At 37.9% G+C, this 22,247-nt stretch overlaps 1 protein-coding gene across 1 annotated transcript; it reads left to right on the top strand.

Moving 5' to 3' along the window:
- Positions 1-12,266: 12,266 nt before the first annotated feature.
- Positions 12,267-14,859, top strand: LOC104560940 (parvalbumin, thymic CPV3). The gene is made up of 4 exons (XM_010206455.2): positions 12,267-12,327; positions 12,691-12,823; positions 13,223-13,332; positions 14,834-14,859. Exons 1-4 carry the CDS (start codon positions 12,267-12,269, stop codon positions 14,857-14,859), a joined length of 330 nt encoding a protein of 109 aa, XP_010204757.1.
- The last annotated feature ends 7,388 nt before the right edge of the window (positions 14,860-22,247 follow it).

Below are 22,247 nucleotides of genomic sequence, written 5' to 3'. Positions count from 1 at the left end.
CTGTACTACTTCCTAGCAATATGATTCCCAAATGGAAAGACTGGATCATTTAATTTACATATCCATCAGTTCAGGATAAAATGCCTTTAGAAGTAACTCACTCAGTTGATATTATATAGCCCAGAAAACTTTGTTTTCGCAATATTCAATTTACCACACAACATTGGCTTAGGATAATATAATTAGTATTTCTCCTAAATATTCTTTTCTTGAGTAAATGATCAGGAGAAACTAAGTCGTGCAAGCTGAGGTTTTGTCTGTATTTTCTTGTATATATTTTTTGAAAGAAAAGACAGCTTTATGTTATATTCACCAAGTGTTAGGCTGTGTTTTAAATGAAATGGCACTACTCAAATATCATTTAAGTCTACAATGATACTCTGTGTGCATTTTTGTATGTGTGGATGTGAAATGTTCTTTCAATGGCCTTTTACATCACCGGCCAATTTCAGCCATTCTGGAGGCCATTAAGTTCCAACAGATTTCATGAGATAGATCCCAGCAAGTACCAGTAAGAGAAAAGCTGCAGCTTGAGCTTCGCTTCTGTTTGAATCCTTACAGTCTATTTTTTTTTTCAGTACAGAAAGAAAGAGCCAAATATCACAAATTTCACTGATCAGTTTCACTCCTTACAATGAATTGACTCACACTCCTGTTTGCTGCAAAACTGGCAATTTTCATTCTACAAATGGACACATTTGTTACTATGATTTAAAATGTGCACCATGCAATGAATTAATACTTAATAAATGTCTTCAATATTAGACTTTTATAGTCTAAAGCATGTGTTTCTGTAACTAGGTAACCAAAGCTTACATATCAGCTTATTAAAAATACTTTGGGATGATTTAAAATTAGAAGTTTTAGCTGTGAGATTCTACTTGTATCTCAGATCTATCTATTAAAAATGTGTCAGTATTAGTATTATCTGAAGACTGTTAGGGCAATTGCAGGAGTAATGTTTCATGGGTGACTCCCATTAGGACCAAGCCCTTAAAAGTCAAAGTCTATCACAAAGATGTCCAACAGTTTCTATCATTAAGCAATAAAAAGTCTTTGTATTTTTTCACTCACAGATCAAAAATCATTCGCTAAGCTATAAATGGGTGCAAGCTGAGAGGATTTACTTTGATGGCATTAAACCTTAGATATTCTCTAAAACAGCATGCACATTCCCTTGGGATATAAATATCAATCAGATTAGCTAGCAGGTCTTGTCAGCAACAGTAACTTATCCTCTGGCGTATCCAAGCCATCACGTGGCTCTGTGACTTCGGTAAAAGGTCAAGAAGAGTTAACTAAGGTCTATATGAGTAATTACCTCTGTCATTTGGAAAGGAATTAAGTCAAGAGGACTCTACAGATTTTTTTACCTCAGAGTTTTTTCTGTTCTTGGCTTGAGAAAAACCAAGTTGCAAGGTAAGTTCTTTCCTCTGGGGCTTTTGAAGAGTTCCCAAGAATCCACAACTAAAAAATATGCATGGAAATAACCACAGATTCCCAAATCACATGCAGTTCTATAAATACATTTGGTTTGCCCTTAGTCTGTGCACCTGAAGATATAACCAGAGACAACAGCAAGCCAGATGAACTACATACATGTAAAGGAAGGAGTAGTTGGTTCCTACGGTGCATCTCCCCTAGTTAGCCCTGGGACTTAAGCTGCAACTGCCCCTCTAATCCAACCTGGCTGTCTTCACAGGGCAGCATCAAAGACCAAAAGAGTGAGTTCAATATGAACTCTACCCAACAATATTTCTCATTTTACAGCAGCTTTGACATGGCTCTTTCTCATATCCTGGCAGAAGCTGAAATTGCTGCTGGCCTATAGAGCTGTCAAGATAACATTTATGTTTTAAATTTGTCTTTTCAGTTTATCTATCAAATTTTTTTGTCCTCTACGTCCAAACATCCCAATTCCAAAGGAAAAAGAAAAGGCTAAATGGATGTACTGTAGAAATTTGCTGCTTTTTGACCAAAAAGCTGACTTCTTTTTCTTTCAGATGTTTAACTACTTTTCTTCCGCTCTTCCTGCTTACTTTAGCTGCTGATTCATTCAATTAGAAAAGGGTTTTTTTGTCAAAATGGGTCTCAACACCAAGTCCAAAGACCAGCTCACCAAAGTTTTTGGAATTCTTGATCAGGATAGCAGTGGCTTTATTGAGGAAGATGAGCTGAATTAAAGAAATAAATATATGAATGAATAAATGAGTTACCAACAGGCATTTTTATTGCCTAAAAATGCAGGATAAGATCACAAATGCTCCCTTTCCTTCTGTCTCTTTAGATGAGAGACAATTGTGTGTGTGCGTGTGTGTGCTTCTGCTTGTGCCTGTGCTTTTGTTGAAGGAGCTGCAAGACAAATAATGAAGAAAAGGCTGGATCACAAAGAGGAAACTCTCTGATAGCACTGAAAATAATTGTTTCATGTAGGAATAACTGACAGACTGTGAAGATAAAAATAGCAGTTTGGCTAGAGTTTGCTCTTTCTTATTGCAAGATTTTTTTACTAGACTGAATTAAAAGAGTTATGTTCCTCTCATCTTTCTTTCTATCACAAGAATTCTGTCTTCCAGATCATGTTCATCCGACTTTGAAGTTAAAAAGTAAGGTTAGAAAAATTCTTACCACTCTTAAGCGTCTGCATCTTAGGAGAAAAGAAAGAAGATAATATCAAAGGGAAGATGAATCCTGCCACTATGGAGTCAGTTTTATTTTTGGCTTTTTAATCCATGAAACAAAAATGTCATCAAGGATTTTTACTTGTTTTGATGCAATATCTTCTTATTTTCTTACCCTTACTCTCACTGAAGTTGGAGAAAGTAAAAACCATTTACAAAGAGCATTTAAAATAGTTGCAAGAATTGAATCAGCCTTGGAATTTTACAGCGATTAATACCAAACTCTAAATGGTTTTGGTACTGAGTATGTCTCACTCATTTGTCCTTTAACAGGCTTTTCCTGCAGAATTTCTCAGCCAGAGCCAGAGCTTTAACTGATGTTGAGATCAAGGCATCCCTGGCAGCAGGTGATAGTGATGGACATGGTAAAATTGGAGTGGATAGTAAGACTGCCTTTATGAAATAGAGTATTTCCCGCCTTTGAGATTTCCTAATGGCTAGCTCTAGGCAGCTGTCCTGTTCCATACAATGGATGTTATGGGTCTGATTCTAAGGTGATCAGATCTGCTCTGTATTGTAGAGAGGATCTAATATAGGAGCCAGTCTACGTTTGGCCCTCGGCTACAGGTTGTCAGTCCCTTTTTTCATCTACAGAGATTTTTTTTCAGGACTGAAACCAAAACTGATATAAAGCTTCAGAACATAATTTCTCTGTTTTTTACTATTGAACTATAGCACAATGTGACACTATCATTAAGTATCATTATTAGGAGTGCACAATGTGCTATTGTTAAGTAATGATTGTCAGAGGAAGTATCATTAGTTTCACATTTTAAACTCTAAATTTTAAGAAAGTACTTTTTTGACTGTGTGATTACAAAATTTTCTTTGTATTTTATTTCTTTTTCAGAGTTTCAAGGTCTAGGCAATTCTTAACAAGCAGTCAAAATAAAGACCAAGACATCAGTACCATAAACAGATCTTTCCTATTGCAAGCCTATTTGCATATTTTGTACCCTGCTAGGTCATGAACAATTGCTGGCAAGTGATTTCATATCACTGGAAAACATCTAAAGTAGCGTAATCAGTGCTTAAATGTGATCCCCAATGTTTTAAGCAGAAGGTATTTATACCACTAGGAGACTGAACTGGAATCTACACTGCTCATTTGAATTTTGGGAATGAAAGAAATCATTAAAAATATTAAGAGCAGAAGCAATTAAAAGCATCTCTGTGGGACATTTAATTTTCAGTATTAGCATAACTAACCAACACCTGCTGAAAAAAATGCTAGAATTAATAAAACATCCAGGTGTAAAACCTGGCTATAGTAACTGGTAACAGTGTATTTAACCAAGAGGTGTATTTAATGCTTTTCCTGGTTTCAGCCAGTCTTTTCTGTTTATCACCCTGCCCTGCCAGCGAGTTGGCTGGGGGTGCAAAAAAGTTGGGGGGGGGGGGGGGCAGATATTATTATCATTATTTCATTTTAGTTAGTAAACTGCTCTAATCTCAAATCACAACGTGTTTTTTTCTTGATTTTCCTCCCCATCCCACCAGGTGTGAGTGAGCAGCTACACAGTGCTTACTTGCTGTCTGGGGTTAAAGCACAACAATGCTCCACAGGTTTTCATGTCGTTCTGTATGCAATTACTTACATTTCATAGACTAATTCAATGGCAGGACCTAACACTAACTGAGCTGTCAATTTTAATGTTAGACTATTTAGATAAAACATGAATTTAGATTACTGAAATAATAACACGTTCAGAATTCTCCAAGGAATCACTGCCCATCCTGCCCACCTGATGGCACTATTGTTCCACTTAGAGGAAGTTCAAACAGCATTCTACCTGCTGGAATTAATGAGAGTCAGAACATTTCTGGTGTCCCCACTTCTGTTGATGACTCAGTTTTGATAGATTAAATCATCTCTGAACACAGAATGCTAACATTTTGTTTTCCAAAGGAGGGGACCCTGTGCTTCAGGCCTTGGGAACAGGATGGAGGTCTCAGGACAGGTCTTTAACACTACCTTGCATTTGGGGAATAAATACCTTTTGCTGGCTCCACTTTGCACACTGAATGCCCTTTAGTGACATCCATATGCCACTAAATATTTAGCATTCCAGCTGTACCTGTCAAGCTGCACACCACAGCACAGAGATATAAAGGAGCAAGACACTGGTCTACCTGCAAAGGGATAGGGGTCAGGAGCCCAGAGAGAGCCAGAAGAGAGATTCAGTACCCTTTAATTGTATCAACATTGAATCATAGAATCATGGAATGGTAGGGGTTGGAAGGGACCTTTAGAGATCATCTAGTCCAAATCCCCTGCCAAAGCAGGGTCACCTAGATCAGGTTGCATAGGAACATGTCCAGGCAGGTCTTGAAGACCTCCAAGGAAGAACATGCTTTTTGGTAAAATGAGTTCTTGCAAGATCATTGTATTATATGTTACCACAATTGTGAGTTACTCCTTTTGCATGGAAGTCTCATTAGAGAAGCTATGCTTTTATAACCCTCACAAATGCAACAGAAGGCAAAGGCAGTGGTGTTCTGAATACAATTAGGTGAAAAGCACTTTGAAAAATCAAGTGCCTCGTGCTCATAATTGCAAACTGGAGCATGTTGCTTCAATAATCCATGTTCTGCTGCTTTTCCCCATCTCGCTGAGGATAACATGCCCACAACTCACAGGGCTGTAAAAATAAATGCATAAATGTTTGTGAGGGGAATATAATAAAACAAAAGGCACCATAAAAAATACTTGGAAATGAAATCTTTTTTCTTTTCTTTACAGATTGAAGTAGTAAACTAGAAATAAACAATGAGGGGAATGGAAATTCTGAACAGTTGCTCATTAACCAACGTTCATCCAGCTTGTGCACTAAGTTAGGATTCTAGCTGAAAAGTAAGAATGTAATGATGTTATCATGATTTTATCATAATATGAACACATACAGCAATCAAAGCAGGTTACAAAAGTTAACTACAGTACCTAATGACACTATGGTGTATGAGGTTTTTTTAGGCTATAGATGTGATAAACAGATATCGAAATGGCCTTTTAAAAAACATAGATGGCTTCAACTGTCCAGAACATTATACCTCCAACATCAGAGTTACTCCTGTGTACTCTTTTTGAAAATTGGGAAGTCTAAAGTGTGTTCTTGGGAATTTATCTCACAAAAATCTGTAGGACAACTGTATTTGTTGGAGCAAGTCAAGAAGATGTTTCAATGTTTGCAGACTAAAAACCTTCATTTCAAAATTATCTGCTAATGTTATAGTGGTTCTGATGCATAACATGTTTATGATATTATTGAGAAAGAAGGAAACATCAATATAATGTTGGGTAAATCATCATATTACACAAAAGTAAGGCAACCTACAGGATTGTAATGAATGCTCAATAATGTGTTCATGCTTCACATGTTAGTGAAAAATATTATTCCATTCACTCTAATGAATTAACCAGGCCCTAATCTTGCAGAATTTTCCCTAGCAGGGAGAGCAATAAACAAAGGAAATTCAGAGGAATTTTCACCCTGTAATATGGGTGACTTGAAGACCTTCAAGTATAGTACCAATATTAATGGCTTAAATGAGAGAGAAAGGCACAGACAGCTCAGCTAACTTTTGAGTTAGCAGACAGCTCCTTTATTTAACCACACTTACTTCCACACCGATTAGCCTGCTAGGTCTACAAACCTAAGACAATTTCACCACTTACCATTCCATTAAGAAGAGTGAAAAATTAATGACAAGAGAAGTCTGATATCAGCTTCAATGATCACTTCAGAAAGCTAAGAGCTTGGGACTAGAGACGTTTTGAGACCTTCTCTTCTTTCAGTATTACCACTAAGGAGATTGATGGGGAAAATGTTGGTTTCTGTCTACATGAGTACTCTTTCTTTCTTTCAGCTTTTTGTCTCTCACCCACACAGGCTACCAGGTACTGTGAAAGTTCTGCAACTGCTTATCATGTGTTTTAAGAAAGCTCTTCAAATTGTGCCTGTAAGGCCACAGCTGGAAAGACAGCTGCATGATCGTGAACATACACTCTCACACAACTCCCTTAAAGGGAAGAATACTCTTCTGGAATCATATATTTGTATGTCTGAGATCATGGTCTGTATTCTGCAAATATTTCTATCCAACCCTTTTCACCAGAGACTCTTAAAAATGTAGTTGCCTTTTGTCACCAGGATCTTGTCACATACTTTATGTATATGTTTTAAGCCTTGTCTGAATCTAGATACCTGCTTCTCCTTTATTTGGAAGGCCATTTCTGTTAAACAAGAAACTTGGATGATTACTTATGATACAGTTAATTCTAATTATAGGGTATTTTTTACTTCACTAAGGGTTATACATCCTCCTACTGCCAAAGTTAATGGCAGAAATCCAACTGACATCAGTGAGGACAGGCAGTGAATATAGAAATAGTTGTACCATTCCAGTGTTATTTGCTTTATTTTACTGTTGCTTCTTACACTGTGGGTCATAGTGAAATAGAGCCGTGTGCAAAAAGCCTTTGGGAACAGTATAGTACCACTGTATATATCTTTGATATGTCACAAAAGCCAACATTCAGATTATTTCACAGCCTCCAACCTTAGTACACAGTTATTCTTAAAACACACAGAAAAGCTGAACAATTTACAGTTTAGAAGATCACTCCATCTGACACTGTCTGGAATACTGACTGCAGACAGAAACATCTTACACAATTACATTTAGGGTCAGAGACAGAAAATCGTGTTACTGAGCCACAGGAGTACTTGCAAGTGCACCTGAAAACAAACATATGGCTTATCAAATGCTGGCAGAGATCTTCCAGGACAGCTTTTACATGAAAAATATCCTGATCAGACCAATCTCTATGAATTAGTTACGCTATCAGTCAGTTATGTTAGTCTATTCTGCCATCATTTTCAAACAAAAATCTATTTCATTTATATAGAATGATAAGAACATAATTTAAAGTGGGGAAAGTACACAAGAGATTTCTCCTAATGTGAGAGGTACCTGTCTTCGTTTAGCTCCAGACACACTGGGCTGCAGGATGTATCTTGTACCTTGGATTCTGTAGTCCAGATCTCTGCTCAGTGCTCCAGGTAATATCCTCTACTTTCTAGGGAAAGCTAGCTTTGTCACTGAGGCTTCCAAGGCCTGGATTTCATCCTTCATTGTAATAATTCACAATACCAAAAATTCATATATTAAATCACATTCTTAAACTTCTCTCTAAATATGATAAAAAACTATGGCCCAAGCAACCGGTCAAGTACCATTCTGTAATTACTTCTATATGATTGAAGCATGTGCCTTAAGACACAACTTCAAGTGACAGGCTATAACTCATTTTGTTGTAAAGGTCCTTTTCAATGATTATAGTTATATTCACACTAAGATTCTCTGCCACCACCATTGAGACATCAATACTAATGATCAACAAGCTCACAGGCTACTGAGTATTTTAGTTACTTCCAAACACATGACAAAGGCAGAATTTGTTATTCGGGATCATGACACAATTGTTCTGGCCCTAACATAACCAGGGCTGAAAGATGGAGTTGTGGGGGTTTTAGAACAGCTGCTACAGCATCTCTTTACACTACTGTAGTTGGTCTCAGGTTAACACCTCTCCTCTGATCTCACCTGAGACAACTGCTGATGTACATTTCGTATCTGCTTGAAGTCATGTCTTTGGTTGACTGCCACTGCTAATTAACTCTGTACTTCATACTAAACAGATCACAAAGAGTACAAAACTAGTCCACAACCCATCAATGACTTAGAACATCACAACTCTGCTTATTAGAGAAGTGAACAGTAATTGATTTGAAAACAGTTATTTTAAATGTTTAGATCTCTCACAAGAACTTATCAAGAAATTCTGTATTTCTCTGAGCTATACCTTCAAGTTTATTTCTGGAAGTCTGAAACTAATAAAAAAAGTGGCTTTGGTATCCCTGTATATACTGTGCACAAAGACATCACAGGGGAAACCAAAAGAAGCAAAATTAAAGTACATAAATCTTCAGATGAACAACTCAATAGGACTTTCAGTTGTCTCTAGCAGAGCAAAACACCAAAAAAACCTCCCACCTAAACAAACAAACAAAATGTAATAGTTTTTCTTTCATTTCATAGGAACAACTGCTAAACATTCCTGGAAACTGTGCAATACTCAGATTCTATACTAGATTTTGAACTGCTGTTAATTGCCCATTACCTGGCCAGTGTTGCTCTGGAGGATTTATTTGGTATTTTCTTTGCTGCATTGCATTGCTTGCATAAAATCTTTTAGAAAATTCTTTGGTCTCAGTGTTTGAACTCCTAAGGTGACTGCAATCACCTAAGCCAAAACATACCTCAGAAATAAGGAAAATAGGCAGATAATTTAGCTGTAACATAGATTATCTGATTAAAAGGTCTCTTTATGTAATATACTCATCCCTGATTATTTCATTCTAATTGTAGTGGAGGGAAACCTGTAGTTCAGATGAAGTGTCATTAATAAATAAATAAAACACAGTAACTCTAGATTCCCACCTGTATCAATATACAGTGACATCAACTTCATTCTGAAATTTAGCTCTTTTAGGCTTTTGTAAACCATCTTTCAGCTAGGATTAGCATCACTTTGGCTGTCAGTGTCGAATTTCTAACATTAAAAGATCCCTTCTTCAGCAATAATAGTGAACTTATTGTAGCAATTAGCTCACTTTTATTTGAGATCACATTTTAATGCAATACTAATTCTGGCTAGTTTACTGCTGTTGAATACATATAGAAACAGCCCCCTTCATGGCAGAGCTGAGTGTATGAAGTAACCAGATACCATTCTTTGAACATTTGGTGCTTATATTTTAATACAATGCCTGAATTAGTTGCAGATATATTTTAAGCTTCAGTATTGTGGGCTTGCCTTGATCTTGTCACTTTCTTCTATTTCATTTCAACTTCCTCATTCTCATTAGCTTTTAATAATTAGTGTTGTATGGCAAGCAAGTAGTTCAATGAGTAGTGTGTAGGAGCAAGCAGAAATAAAGGAAGCTTACTGTAAAGTAATACCTATGACACTATCATAGAGGTCTAAAAAAACCCACCTTCTCTCTAGAAACATTTTTGCAGTAAAAATGTCATGAGGAATCAGTAAAAAAAAATCTCCTGTTAAAATTCCTATCAACTTGAGATAACCATAAAGGAGACAATCCACAACAGAATGCAGAAAGGTACCTACAAGGATGAAAGCTATTTCGGGATGATTTGATAGAAAGCACAGTATGTGCTTCATTCCCATTGACACTGAGAGATCATAATATGCAAATTTCAGACAGAAAGCAAAATGAATATATAGTACTGAATGAAGAAGGCAAATGGAAAGAACATCAAAAGACCCAAGATCATATCTTCAACTTGTACAAATCAGCATAGTTCAATTTGTTTAAATCAGATAATACTAATTTCCAAGAGCCCACAGTTCAAAGGTTTAATAGCAGTGTTCTTCCAGATTACAGTAAATAATTTTCCTGCTGAAAGAGATAGAAGAGAGCATTCTTTCATTACTAGACCATTGATAATTGGATTAAAGGTATTATTTGTGATTTACCACCTTCCTTTGTGTATAAAAGCTACAGAAAAAAAAAAAGGTAAAAATAACATTACATGATGTCTGTTTTTTCCTGTGAATTATATCTTGTATTTCTCTATCCAAATTCAGGCATACAGGAGCTATGGAACAATTGCTATGCCTGATATTCTTCTTGCTGTCATTAAACCAACCAGCAGTAAACCCACTGTAGCCCATTAACTTACACCAAGGCTTAGAAACATTACTGTTCTACTCCACAGCATCATTTGTAACTTTACTACAAAAAATACTACTTGTTCAGCATACCATGCTGATTTCCATGTATTAGGATCCATGTATTATTTCTGATACCACCAGAGACTGCTATATGATAAACTCTAAATACATGGGGGTTTATTGGTCTTCATTCTGGAATTTTGTCCACATAAGCCTCCTTAAAGATGGAAACAGATTTTTGTCTGAGTAGGAAAATCTCATATTTGCTGTTCCTAATCCTCTTAAAGTTGGTTTGTGGTTTTTTTCAAAATTAATGCTCTTGAAGTATAAACTCCCACTCATGTACACCTATAACTTTAATTTCATATTAAGGAAACAGATTGTGAAACTGTGTGTTGTGAAATGCATGTAAATCTATCTCTGCATTAGCAAAGTCTGGTTCCTACCACTTCAACTAAGTCTATTATTGATTTAATGTAATTTAAAATATGCAAAATAGATTATTCAGTAGTCCATCTGTTTATATATAACCTTCCAAGGAACACAGACAAGAAGATTAGCTTGTTCAGCTTTACCTAGTTTCAGAGTTTTGCCATCACTGAAGGTGTTGGTTTCTGTTCTACTCCTGATTAGGGATAGCACTGTAATTTAGAAAATGGTCAGGAAATGGGAAATGAGGCTTACTGTAAAAAGATCACCTCGAATTATAACTTGCTTTACCCTAGTCACAAGTCATCTTTGTCAGAATGACACATTGTCACCTCTCATCTTTTATCTCAAACTTCCTTTACACATTCCAAAGGATCAACAGACTTAGGGAAACCCAACTAGCTTCTTTTCAAAAAGATTTAACTGCTGGAATCATCTTCTGACGAGAGACTTCAAGGTGCTGTGGTTAACCAAAAGTCTTTACCACTCTTGGAGATTGAAAGGCTATGTTTTGATGGCAGAGTTGCATTTAATTAAGCACAAATGGATTTATTAAAAAAAACCTGTTCTGCTTGACCGTATTATCTAAGGATATAAATAGAAAGAAAAGTTTAATTAGTTAAGGAAGAAATTTGAGCCGGGTCTCAAATCAAACATTTGATCCATGAAACAGTAACCTAAGTAGTGGTTATTGTCACCTTTTGAATCCTTTATAAGCCAGAGTGGCAAGCTAGAGCCAACATTACTATTTTGCCTGACTATCTCCTCAGCTATTTTTCCTTTACCTAGCTAAGAAAACTATAAAGGTGAGCAGCTGACTTGAGATTAATTAAATGACATTACTGTGCTGAGCTGCACAAGTAGTAAGTACAATAACCATTGTTCTAAGATTATTACTTTAACTGCTGGAGTTACGTACGGATGGACCTCATATAGATAAGTATAAGTTTTCTTTTCATTCTTCAGAGCTGTTGGGGGAGAAAATGGAAGCAAACCTTCTTGACTTTCTTTTTTCCACTGCATATACTGTTATTTGTGTTGTCAGAGGCCATGCATTCCAGTAAGATTTATTATTAGATTAACAGTTACATAGAGTTTAAAGATGTGCTGTAGTCAAAGAGGATGCAGGTAAATGATAAAAAATTGATCATCAACTCACAACATCATTGATGTGATCCATCTCATTGAAAAATATTACTTCAGCACTGCTATTTTTAAGGATGTAATGTACTAAATCTAATTTGTTTAGGAATAGGAGTGGCATTGGTTTGATCAATTAGATTTATCTACCCTTAAAAGTTGTTAGCCATATAGTATTCTTTGAAACACAGAAATTTGCTGTGAGATGCACTTCACAAATCTGTTTGCAATATGCTATTTTGCACAGGTTTAAAATGAGCCTTACAGACATTCTAAGCCCTTCTGATATTGCTGCTGCTCTGCGGGACTGCCAAGGTGAGAAAACAGCTACAATTCTAAAAATCTCTTTTTTTGTGTAACACATGTCAAGTTTAATTCAGTTCCAAAGGAATACTGAACAAGTGCACAGTGTAAACAGATTTCTGTAATCTCTTTACTTATCTGTCACCATATATTTGTTCATGACTGCTTTACATTGTCAGTTTGTAACTTAGCCCCATGTGGCTTTTTTGATGTTTAGGAGAGCGTGGTGCAGTATGGCAACATTCACTTTTTGACAGGCTTTATCTGTTATAAATGTTTAGAACAATTCAAACATAACAAAGCAGCATCCTCAGACCATTTAGGACCATTGAACACAGTGGTCTGGGGTTAATTTCTTTATTAATTTATTTTCAGCTCCAGATTCCTTTAGTCCCAAAAAATTCTTTCAGATCAGTGGGATGTCTAAAAAAAGTAGCAGCCAGCTCAAGGAGATCTTCCGGATTCTCGACAATGACCAAAGTGGCTTTATTGAGGAAGATGAGCTCAAGTAAGGATTTTGTTTCACTATTTAGAGGCTATCAAAAAATCATCACTTTTTTCTTTCCATAAATGTAAGCAGAAGTTATACCAAACTTTGATAAAACCTTCAGCAGATTGTGGAAGGTATATTTTAGTAGATAATCACTCCAGAGGAAAATAAATGAGTAAATATCTGACTTCAATAGAAAAAGTATCTCCCTGGGGTTTTGGTAGTGGGCAGAATGAATAGTATCAGGGTAGGACTTACAAAGAAATGTATATGATTAAGATTTAGTTTGTCAGACAAAGTGTTTGGAGGAGTTGGCTATCGTGGTAAATAACATAGCTAGCTACTAGTTTTATTATAAAGTCAGCATGAAATAATAACATTCTGTGAAAATCATAATCAAGATTGTTGTCTTCCTAGGTATTTCCTTCAGAGGTTTGAGTGTGGAGCCAGAGTGTTAACTTCCTCAGAAACCAAGACCTTCTTGGCAGCTGCAGATCATGATGGGGACGGTAAAATTGGGGCTGAAGGTATTAACTTATTTATATACAGAATAAGGCTCCTCAGGATTTATTCTAACGCGGGATTCTCTTTGATGCTTTTGGTACATTAATGTAACTCTTGTGATTTTACTGCAACCCTTGCAGTAGCAACCTGTTCAAGGGCAGAAACAGTCCCTGATCTTACAGGTTCATCTCTGCAAATCCTTTTGCAAAGCAAATTAAAAACCCCCGCCTACACTGCCCTAAGGAACTTTCTCATTGCCACTCACCCACAAATTTCTAGTTGTTTTGAAAGGAACTGATCATCACTTCTAATGCACAAATGTAAAATCAAGGATAAAAGAACCAGCTCTACACAGAAGAATCAACACCACAGGCATTGGCTCATTTACAGCAGTTCTCTCCCAACAGAAACTCCACTAGTCAGGGAAATAATTCACAATATGCAGGAGCTAGCAGCGTGTAGCTCAACATTTGTTTTGCATAATAAGGAGAATAGTATGACCAAGTGTCAGTACCCCGCTATAACATCCCACAACAGGCTCTGTGCATGGGGATGGATGCTATTTATCTTCAGTGGCAGGTTAAGGACCAGACAGGAAGGAGCAGCTGTTTTAGGAAGCAGCATATTGCACTCACCCCGTGGAAATGCCGGTGTGACTTACTGGCTGCTCAGTGCAGAGACCTCCTGATCTCATAATTCAGTATTTCTGTGTCCCACTTTGAGCAGGAGGCACACACTCACACAAAAGGCTTGCAGCCAACGGCAACTCACTCCACCAGAGAAGCAAGCTGCCTAGACAAGCATGAAAGAGGCTTAGGGGATAGCATGCAAGGAATGTGCTGGCATGCAGGTTCCCCAGCTCCCTGCACCAGGAGGACAGAACTCTTCTGTTACTTTGGAAGGAATTAAATCCATTTCCTTAGGAAATGTGCCAGAATAAACAGACATGATTTATGAAGCAGTCTGTGTACTAATATATTTGTTCAAGGACAGGACTGATCAGATACAAACAGAAGCCAAATATTTAAAAGATCTTCCAAATAATATCTTATTGTACAACATCATACTTTGGTATCACACCACATGGAACTGCACAATGTTTTTGGCTTTAGATGATATCTTAAATCAACACTTCTCAACTGCTGAAGCATTACAAACAGCTAAGAAGACACGAGGACTTGCTTTTCATTCTTTTACTTCTTAACTTCTCTTACTCAAATTCCCTATTAGCCATTCCATTATTTTTTTCCTAAGATCCCTATTATGCAGGCAGAACTAAAAATACCTTGACCATTTTATTATTCCTTATAAATGTCAGCAAAACACTGTCTTTCCATCTGTTGTTTGGATGTGGAAGTTTAGGCAATATCTCTCTTCCATACATCTTTCTTCTTCTCTGGTCATCTATCACATAATTGTTTTCTGTTCATTCCTATTCTAAATCTCTTGATAAGTCATCAATCTTTTACACCTAATCCTTTTGTTTTTATATTTACACTGTAAAAATTATCTTCTCTTTCACAGAATTCCAGGAAATGGTGCAGGCTTAGAGGTTCAAAAGGACTAAGCAGGATAGAATTGGAATGAATCTGCACGAGACACTCCGAAACCTTGCAAATCCCAAGTCCCTTATTTATCTTGACAGTGTCTGTTACTTGTTCATTGCCTTAGCAATGTAATGAAACACTAATTGATGATTTTTTTTTTCATTGTGTGGACCATTTATCATGTTCTAAACTCTACTTTAGCAGATACTTCCCTTAAAAACATCCAATAAAATTCATCATATACAGTAGCTTGTGACTGTTTTTCTGACTGCTAAACTGAAATGTGTGAATTCTTCAACCAAAAGTGTTAATCCTTCCAAGATCATGATGTTATTAGAACATATATGGAACATCTTTCGAACTCAGTGGGAGTTCTGTTTAGAATAGCCTTTCTGGATTAAGCTTAAAATTCTAAAAGCAGGTCTTCATCAAAGGCTAGGAGCTCAGATACAGCTGTGAGGTAGGTGAGGATAAAGTCCCTCCCTGACTTCCAAGAGAAAATCAGTCATGTATTTTTACTTAAGAAGTTATTTCTTCGTGAGAATGTTGCAGTTTCAAACCATTCTTTTTACATTAGCCAATTAAGAGAACAACAAAGCAAAAACCACATTCTTCCCTGAAGAGAGAATGAAATGGAAAGCCTATGTGGACATGAGGTTACAGGTAACTGTGAGGCTTTAAAAAGCATGGGGGAAGCAAAAGGTATCTTCCTGGTGGTATTTTCTAGCTTTCTGAACAGGAAGGACTAAAAGTGTAGAGAAAGAATTTGTTGAAATGCATGGTGAGAAAGCTCCAATGTACCCTACCTGGTATTTCTAGGCTATGTCTGCCATATTAAGAATGTTCTTTACAAAACCCTCCACCTCTGGAGATGCTGAAGAAGTATCTTTTTATGAACAAACCAGTCAATAGAAAAGAGAAATGTTCAGATGCTCTGGAGGAGTATTTACAAATTCACTTGTTTTCTCAACATTAATGAGTGCTATGCACTGCAGTTCACATACACAGAGCTTGCAGGAGTAACTAGAACACAGCAGAAGCCTTTTCAGCAAAGTGAATGGTTTGGAATCACTGCAGTTTCACGGCATTTCTTCTTTTGTTACAAATGGTTACATTTAAAGTTAACTGCTTTTTTTTTTCCTTTTCAAAAGTCTCTATAAATGCTGGCAATTGTGCAGAAAAAGACATCAAAAGCAGAGCTGAATTGTTTATTAATAACCAGCTATTGCTGGGGAAGAGACTGAAGAATTGGAATGCACTTGTGAGACAGGCTATATTCCTTTCAGAACAAAGCACAGAGTTCATGTGGCTAATGTTTTGATATACCAGGGTCTTTCCTCTCTCTCCATCTGTACTTTGCAAGGCTAACAAAACAGAAATTGGAAAATTCCTGTTGGCTTCAAACACATTCATCATTGAACTAAAAGCAGTTAAAGAAATGAAATTTCTCCTGTATTCAGTGTGGGGAAAAAAAGTTCATGGAGTGCCATCCTCCAAGACACTCTAGATAGCTGCACCAATAGAAATTCTGCAATGATTCATCCGTGAGCATTCACTTCTCTGTGTTCCCTGCAGCCATCACTCTTTTGAAGCCAGCTAAGAAACATGAACTACATTTTTTTTTAAAATGTCTATATTAATCCACCATTCTTAACAGCTGATCATTGAAAACACATTTTTTGTCCCATTTCAAAATGTTTTCAAGCAGCTTAATTTGGTATGCAAGCTGTTTGTAAGCTGGTATGCTTAGTATATGACAGAATTGAATATAGTCATCACATTTTTTGCTTTTATGGAGTAAAAAAACCCACAAAGTAATTTTAAAAAAACATTTAATTTTAATATTCCTTAACATGATGAAATATGCTTACATTACATAAATCACTAGAGTATCAATGACTTAAACAGAGCTACTCGGATTTGCCCAAGCTGAGGATCTGACCCATGGAGATTCTCCTAGCAGAAGATGGATGTCACAGGATATTCGCAAGCAATAAAGTGTGTTCTTGGCAGTGAAACTAGTCTGATGACAGAAAGGTCTTGGATTAGTTCACATCTAAGTAACAAACAAATCATTCTCCATTTCACTGACAAATAAGTGTCCTGACCTTGACTAATCATATTACCCAGGCAAGCAAATGCATGTAAAACAAAGAATTTTCCAGTTGCTGTTGCACTCTGAACTCCTCTCAATGTCTCATCCTTTGTATCACTGATGCAGACAAGAAACCCAGAGACAAAGTACAAATCCTGTTACTTTCCACTAAGATGGGGCAGGTCACTGGACTGCCCTGGCCCACAACAAATCTGAGAGTGAAATTATAATTTCATTTCCCAGAAAGAAGAATATCTCACAGCTGATAGTTCTGCTTCTGAAGTTCCTGTCAAACGCTGGAACTACAAAATGTACTTAGGCCCAATCAAGAGCCAAGGAACAAAAAGACTAGGGAAGCACTTCTTGGACTGACATGTATCCTTTTAACCAATGTGTATGCAAAGGCTCTAGAAAAATCTTATTCGTCATTACTAGTTCAAAATAGATCTCAGTTGTTTGTTTATGGCTTATTATTTTATACAAGTGCACTACAGCACTAAACTGAAAAAATACAATCCACTTACTCTACTTGAGATACTTTGAGGTTTTTCTAGTATCCAAAGTACTGCAGTTGAAGGAATTTTTCCATTCATTTCCATCAGGAAAAAATACCTTAACAAATCCTAACAGTGCAGCAGCTACTCCAGTAGATCACTGTCTTCTATGGGACAATATTTTAAGTAAAGGAAAACTTGTTGATATGTATGTAGGATTTCTGATGTGGAAGAAACTTTTAAAGGTAAAAAAACTTATCCCTTCCCTAGAATCCTTGAAATGCTAAATTATTTGGTGAATGGAGTTAAATCCAGTTGGCAGCCAGTCACTAGTGATGTTCCTCAGGGCTCAGTATTGGGGCCTGTTCTGATTAACACCTTTATCACTGACCTGGATGAGGGGATTGAGTGCATCCTCAGTAAATTCGCAGATGACACCAAGCTGGGCAGATGCACAGACCTACTTGCAGGCAGGAAGGCTCTTCAGAGGGACCTGGACAGGCTGGATTGATGGGCCGAGGCCAATTGCATGAGGTTCAACAAGGCCAAGTGCTGGGTCCTACACTTGGGCCACAACAACCCATGCAATGCTACAGGCCTGAGAATCTGTGGCTGAAAAACTGCCTGGTGGAAAGGGAGCTGGAGGAGTTGATCAACAGCAGCTGAACATGAGCCAGCAGTGTGCCCAGGTGGCCAAGACAGCCAATGACACCCTGGCCCTTATCAGGAATAGTGTGGCCAGCAAGACTAGAGAAGTGATTGTTTCCCTGTACTTGGCACTGGTAAGGCTGCACCTTGAGTGCTGTGTTCAATTTTGGGCCTCTCACTACAGAAGGGACATTGAGGTGCTGGAATGTGTCCAGAGATGGGCAATGAATCTGGTGAAGGGTCTAGAAAACAAGTCTGATGAGGAGCAGCTGAGGGAAGTGGAGATGTTTAGTCTGGAAAAGAGGAGGCTGAGAGAAGACATGATCACTCTCAACAACTACCTGAAAAGAGGTTGTTGCAAGGTGGGGGTCAGTCTCTGCTCCCAAGTAATGAGTGATAAGACAAGAGAAAATGGGCTCAAGTTGTGCCTGAGGTTTAGATTGGAGATGAACTTCTTCGACTGAGAGCGTTGTTAAACACTGGCACAGGCTGCCCAGGGAAGTGGTTGAGTCACCATCCCTGGAAATACTGAACAGCCGTGTAGCTGAGGTGCCAAGGGACATGGATTAGTGGTGGACTTGGCAGTATGAGGTTAGTGGTTGGACTCAATGAAATGAGATGCAACGTGCAGAAATTAGCTACTACTGACAATCGTGCTTACAGATCCCAACAAAAGCTGCAACTAGTTACTGGAATTATCACTTGTACATTGCATACTGAAATTATTCACTAGACACAATGACCATGAAAGGAATCTTTTAGAAAATAGCAGAATACTTGTGATTCCATTCAAATACAAGTCTCTAGAGTCCCATTTCATGGTCACTTTATTTACCACATAATACCTTGTGCTGTGTTACCCTGTCTATGAATAGTTACAATTAAAATAGACGAGAATAAAGAGTGGCTTTACTCAACTTTTAAGCATAAAACCCACCATGCCTAATTATGTCAAACTATGATATAATTCTTGGTTTAAATCTCGATCACTAGGGAAATAATTAACACATTACTAACATATTACTATAATTCATCTTCAGAGCTGAAATCCTTTTAACTTTCTAGCCCCTTCCTCATCCTCTCTTCCCAGCTTTCTCTGTCACATGTCCAGGCTAGTAACAACACACAGGCATTCCTGCTAAAGACGTGAAACAAATGAAAACATCTGAATATCTCAAGTCTTGCACAAAAGTAACTTTTTACTGTTATTCAGTGACTTTATATCCTTAATCATAACCAAAGCTAGTATAAAGTTACTACCTTCCTTTATGAAATCTCTGATCCTTCAAAGGAAACACATCCATTATTAAACTTTCTTTACTTACCATGACACTCAGTTGCTCACATTCCTTGACATCACACTAAGAAGAAATCTGGGTGAGATGAATGACACTCTTAGCAAGACCCCTGCATCTAGCTGCACTGTTGTATTTTCACACAGAGCTACAAAGGCCTGTTACAGCATTAACAAAGGCGGCAGAGAGATACACAGGCATTGTGCTTTTTGCTGGATCACAGCGCTATTTTGTCATTTATTTGCTAAACTAATCCCAAACTGCTGAGTCCACACATTTGTTAACACATTTAGACCACATACTGTCAATGGAACAGCTATTTGAGCTGTCAGCTGTATTTATTTACAGCTGTCAGCTCTAACACCCAGAGTGATTTATAGTATACCTTTTTGTGAAGCCTGCTACTATGCAGCTGATGGAAATGCTCAAAATAGTACCTAGAAGTACACTCAACAAACCAAAAAGTGTGTCTACCCACTGCTGAAGATACTGCTTCTTACTCCTACATATTTTTTTCAAGAAACTGGAAATCACTCATGAAGTTAGTAATTATTTGTCTCTTGATGCAGGAGTTGTCCTGTCAAATGCCTAATGTACTTATGCAGCAGTTTAGTTTTACATAATCATGGGCCAGGAATCACGTTTCAAACTCGGGGTGATCTGATGCCACTTTGCAAATGTCAAGGTGTGGTGTTACTGCACATACAATTAAGAAGATGGGATGAAACTGGAACCACAATTGAAGTTTCTTCCTGCCCTGTTAATTTGTACATTGGAAATGTAATAATTTAATTGAATCTTTTACCACTTAACCTCTGTAGATTGTCATAAATACAAAAATACCATTCTCATAAATACAAAAATTCTCATAAATACCAAAAGCAATGTCAAGTTACAGATGAGGTTGCACTAAGCAGAATTATATTTTAGCAATCACTACACACACATTAACTCTCTTCTTAGGGAACGTTTAGCATGGAGGCACCTTCCTTACGAATTACCAATTACAGCAAGTATCCACTGTCCAACCATATACACCTCCACAATATATTCCTTGCGACAGTCTTAGTATTACAGCAGTAAACAGGCACCCTAGTCATAGACCAGGATCTCCATTGTGTCAGCTTAACCCAATACAAGCATAAAATCCAGTCACTGCAGTTTTATAATGTCATTGGTGAGAAATTACTATTAATACCAGCAACTTCAAGAATTTTCACGTTATACATAAAGCAAGGAGTATAAAGAAATTCACTTTCCTTTTGGCCTCTAGTCCTGACCACCATCCTCCCACTCCCCCACAGCATAGCACAAGTTAGGAGAGATGGAGAGGAGCTTGCTTTTTTCGTTCGATATATTCATTCATAGAATCATTATAGTTGGAAAAGACCTTTAAGATCATCGAGTCCAACCACTCACCTCACAATGCCAAGTCCATCATTAAACTAAACCATGTCTCTAAGCACCTCTGTTATGTGGTTTTTTTAATATCTCTAGGAATGGGGACTCCACCACCTCCCAGGGCAGCCTGTGTCAGAGTTTAACAACTCTCTCAGTAAAAAAGTTCTTCCTAATGTCCAATCTAAACCTCCCCTGGCACAACCTGAACCCATTTCCTTTTGTCCATTCATCACTGGAGAAGAGACTCTCACCTCACACCAACTCCCTTTCAGGAAGTTGTAGAAAATGATCATATCTCCTCTCACATCTTCTCCTCCAGGCTAAACACCCCCAGCTTCCTCAGCTGCTCCTCATCAGACTTTTTTTCTAGACCCTTCACCAGCTCCATTCCAATCTCTGGACATGCTCCAGAACCTTAATGTCCTTCTTGTAGTGAGGGGCTCAAAACCAAACACAGTATTCCAGGTGTGGCCTCACCAGTGCAGAGTACAGGGAGACCTTCCTGTACATTCCTTACTAGATGTTCCAAGAAATTGTCTCACCTGTGTTCAAATGGACATATCATAACTCTAAAGGGCTGATCTGCACACACTGATAGATTTTTACTCACAGACATAGGGTAGGAAGTAAGAATTACTGTATTTGAATGCGTCATCCTTACACATTTGGTCTGATCCTTACTCAGCCTCTACTCAAGGAAACCCTGAGCAGCTCAGCATGGCAGGACCTTCCCCCATCCTGCTTTCTTACACTGGCAAGAGGCAGGAGTCACCCTCCACTGTGGCCTTTCTGAAAACTTGCATTAAATTAGAAATCAGGTTCTCTCTGCAGCTTTGGAAACGTTTCCTCCCCCTGTTTGAGGCCTGTCTGGCACTGACTGGAAATGCTCTGTCTGCTGCTATGGCTCAGCCTGTATTGCTGCTCCTACCTGTCCACCCCATAGGACATGAGGAGCTGCTCGGCTCTTGAGAGGTTTGGGTTAAATGCTATAGATGTAGGTAGGAAAGATGATACCCATGGTGGTGATGAAGACTGCATCCATGGAAAGGGAGTCTGCACACATACTGCATTCACATGAATTCACATATTCAAACTCCACACCAAACCAGCCTGCGAGGACCTGAGTAAGGCTGCCCAGCAGTTCATGAGACTTCACAGCCAGCCGGCACTTCCATTTTGTGCCTCACAGGAGGCAGACTCCTGCATTTTGTGGCTCCCTTCCTTTGCAAGAAGCAGTCTCTTCCATTTCGCGCCTCACGCCTCCGCCATTTTGTGCTTTCCCTCCCTAACAAGAAGCAGCCTGGTTATTTTGTGCCTTCTCATAAAATGCAGCCCCCTCCATTTTGTGGCTCACGAGAAACAGCCCCCTCTATTTCTGCCCTTTCTCACAAGAAGCAGCTCAGTTATTTTGTGCCTCCTCTACCTCACAAGAAACCTCCATTTTATACCTCACAAAAA

The sequence above is a fragment of the Colius striatus genome, chromosome 3, assembly GCF_028858725.1.
Source record: "Colius striatus isolate bColStr4 chromosome 3, bColStr4.1.hap1, whole genome shotgun sequence".
Lineage (NCBI taxonomy): Eukaryota > Metazoa > Chordata > Aves > Coliiformes > Coliidae > Colius > Colius striatus.
This window is presented reverse-complemented; position numbering and strand designations above follow the sequence as displayed.

Coding starts and splice junctions, on each gene's coding strand:
- LOC104560940 (XM_010206455.2), top strand. CDS start 12,267: ATGAGCCTTACAGACATTCTAAGCCCTTCTGATATTGCTGCTGCTCTG. Junction 12,328..12,690: donor TGCTCTGCGGGACTGCCAAG/GTGAGAAAACAG, acceptor ATTTATTTTCAG/CTCCAGATTCCTTTAGTCCC. Junction 12,824..13,222: donor ATTGAGGAAGATGAGCTCAA/GTAAGGATTTTG, acceptor TTGTCTTCCTAG/GTATTTCCTTCAGAGGTTTG.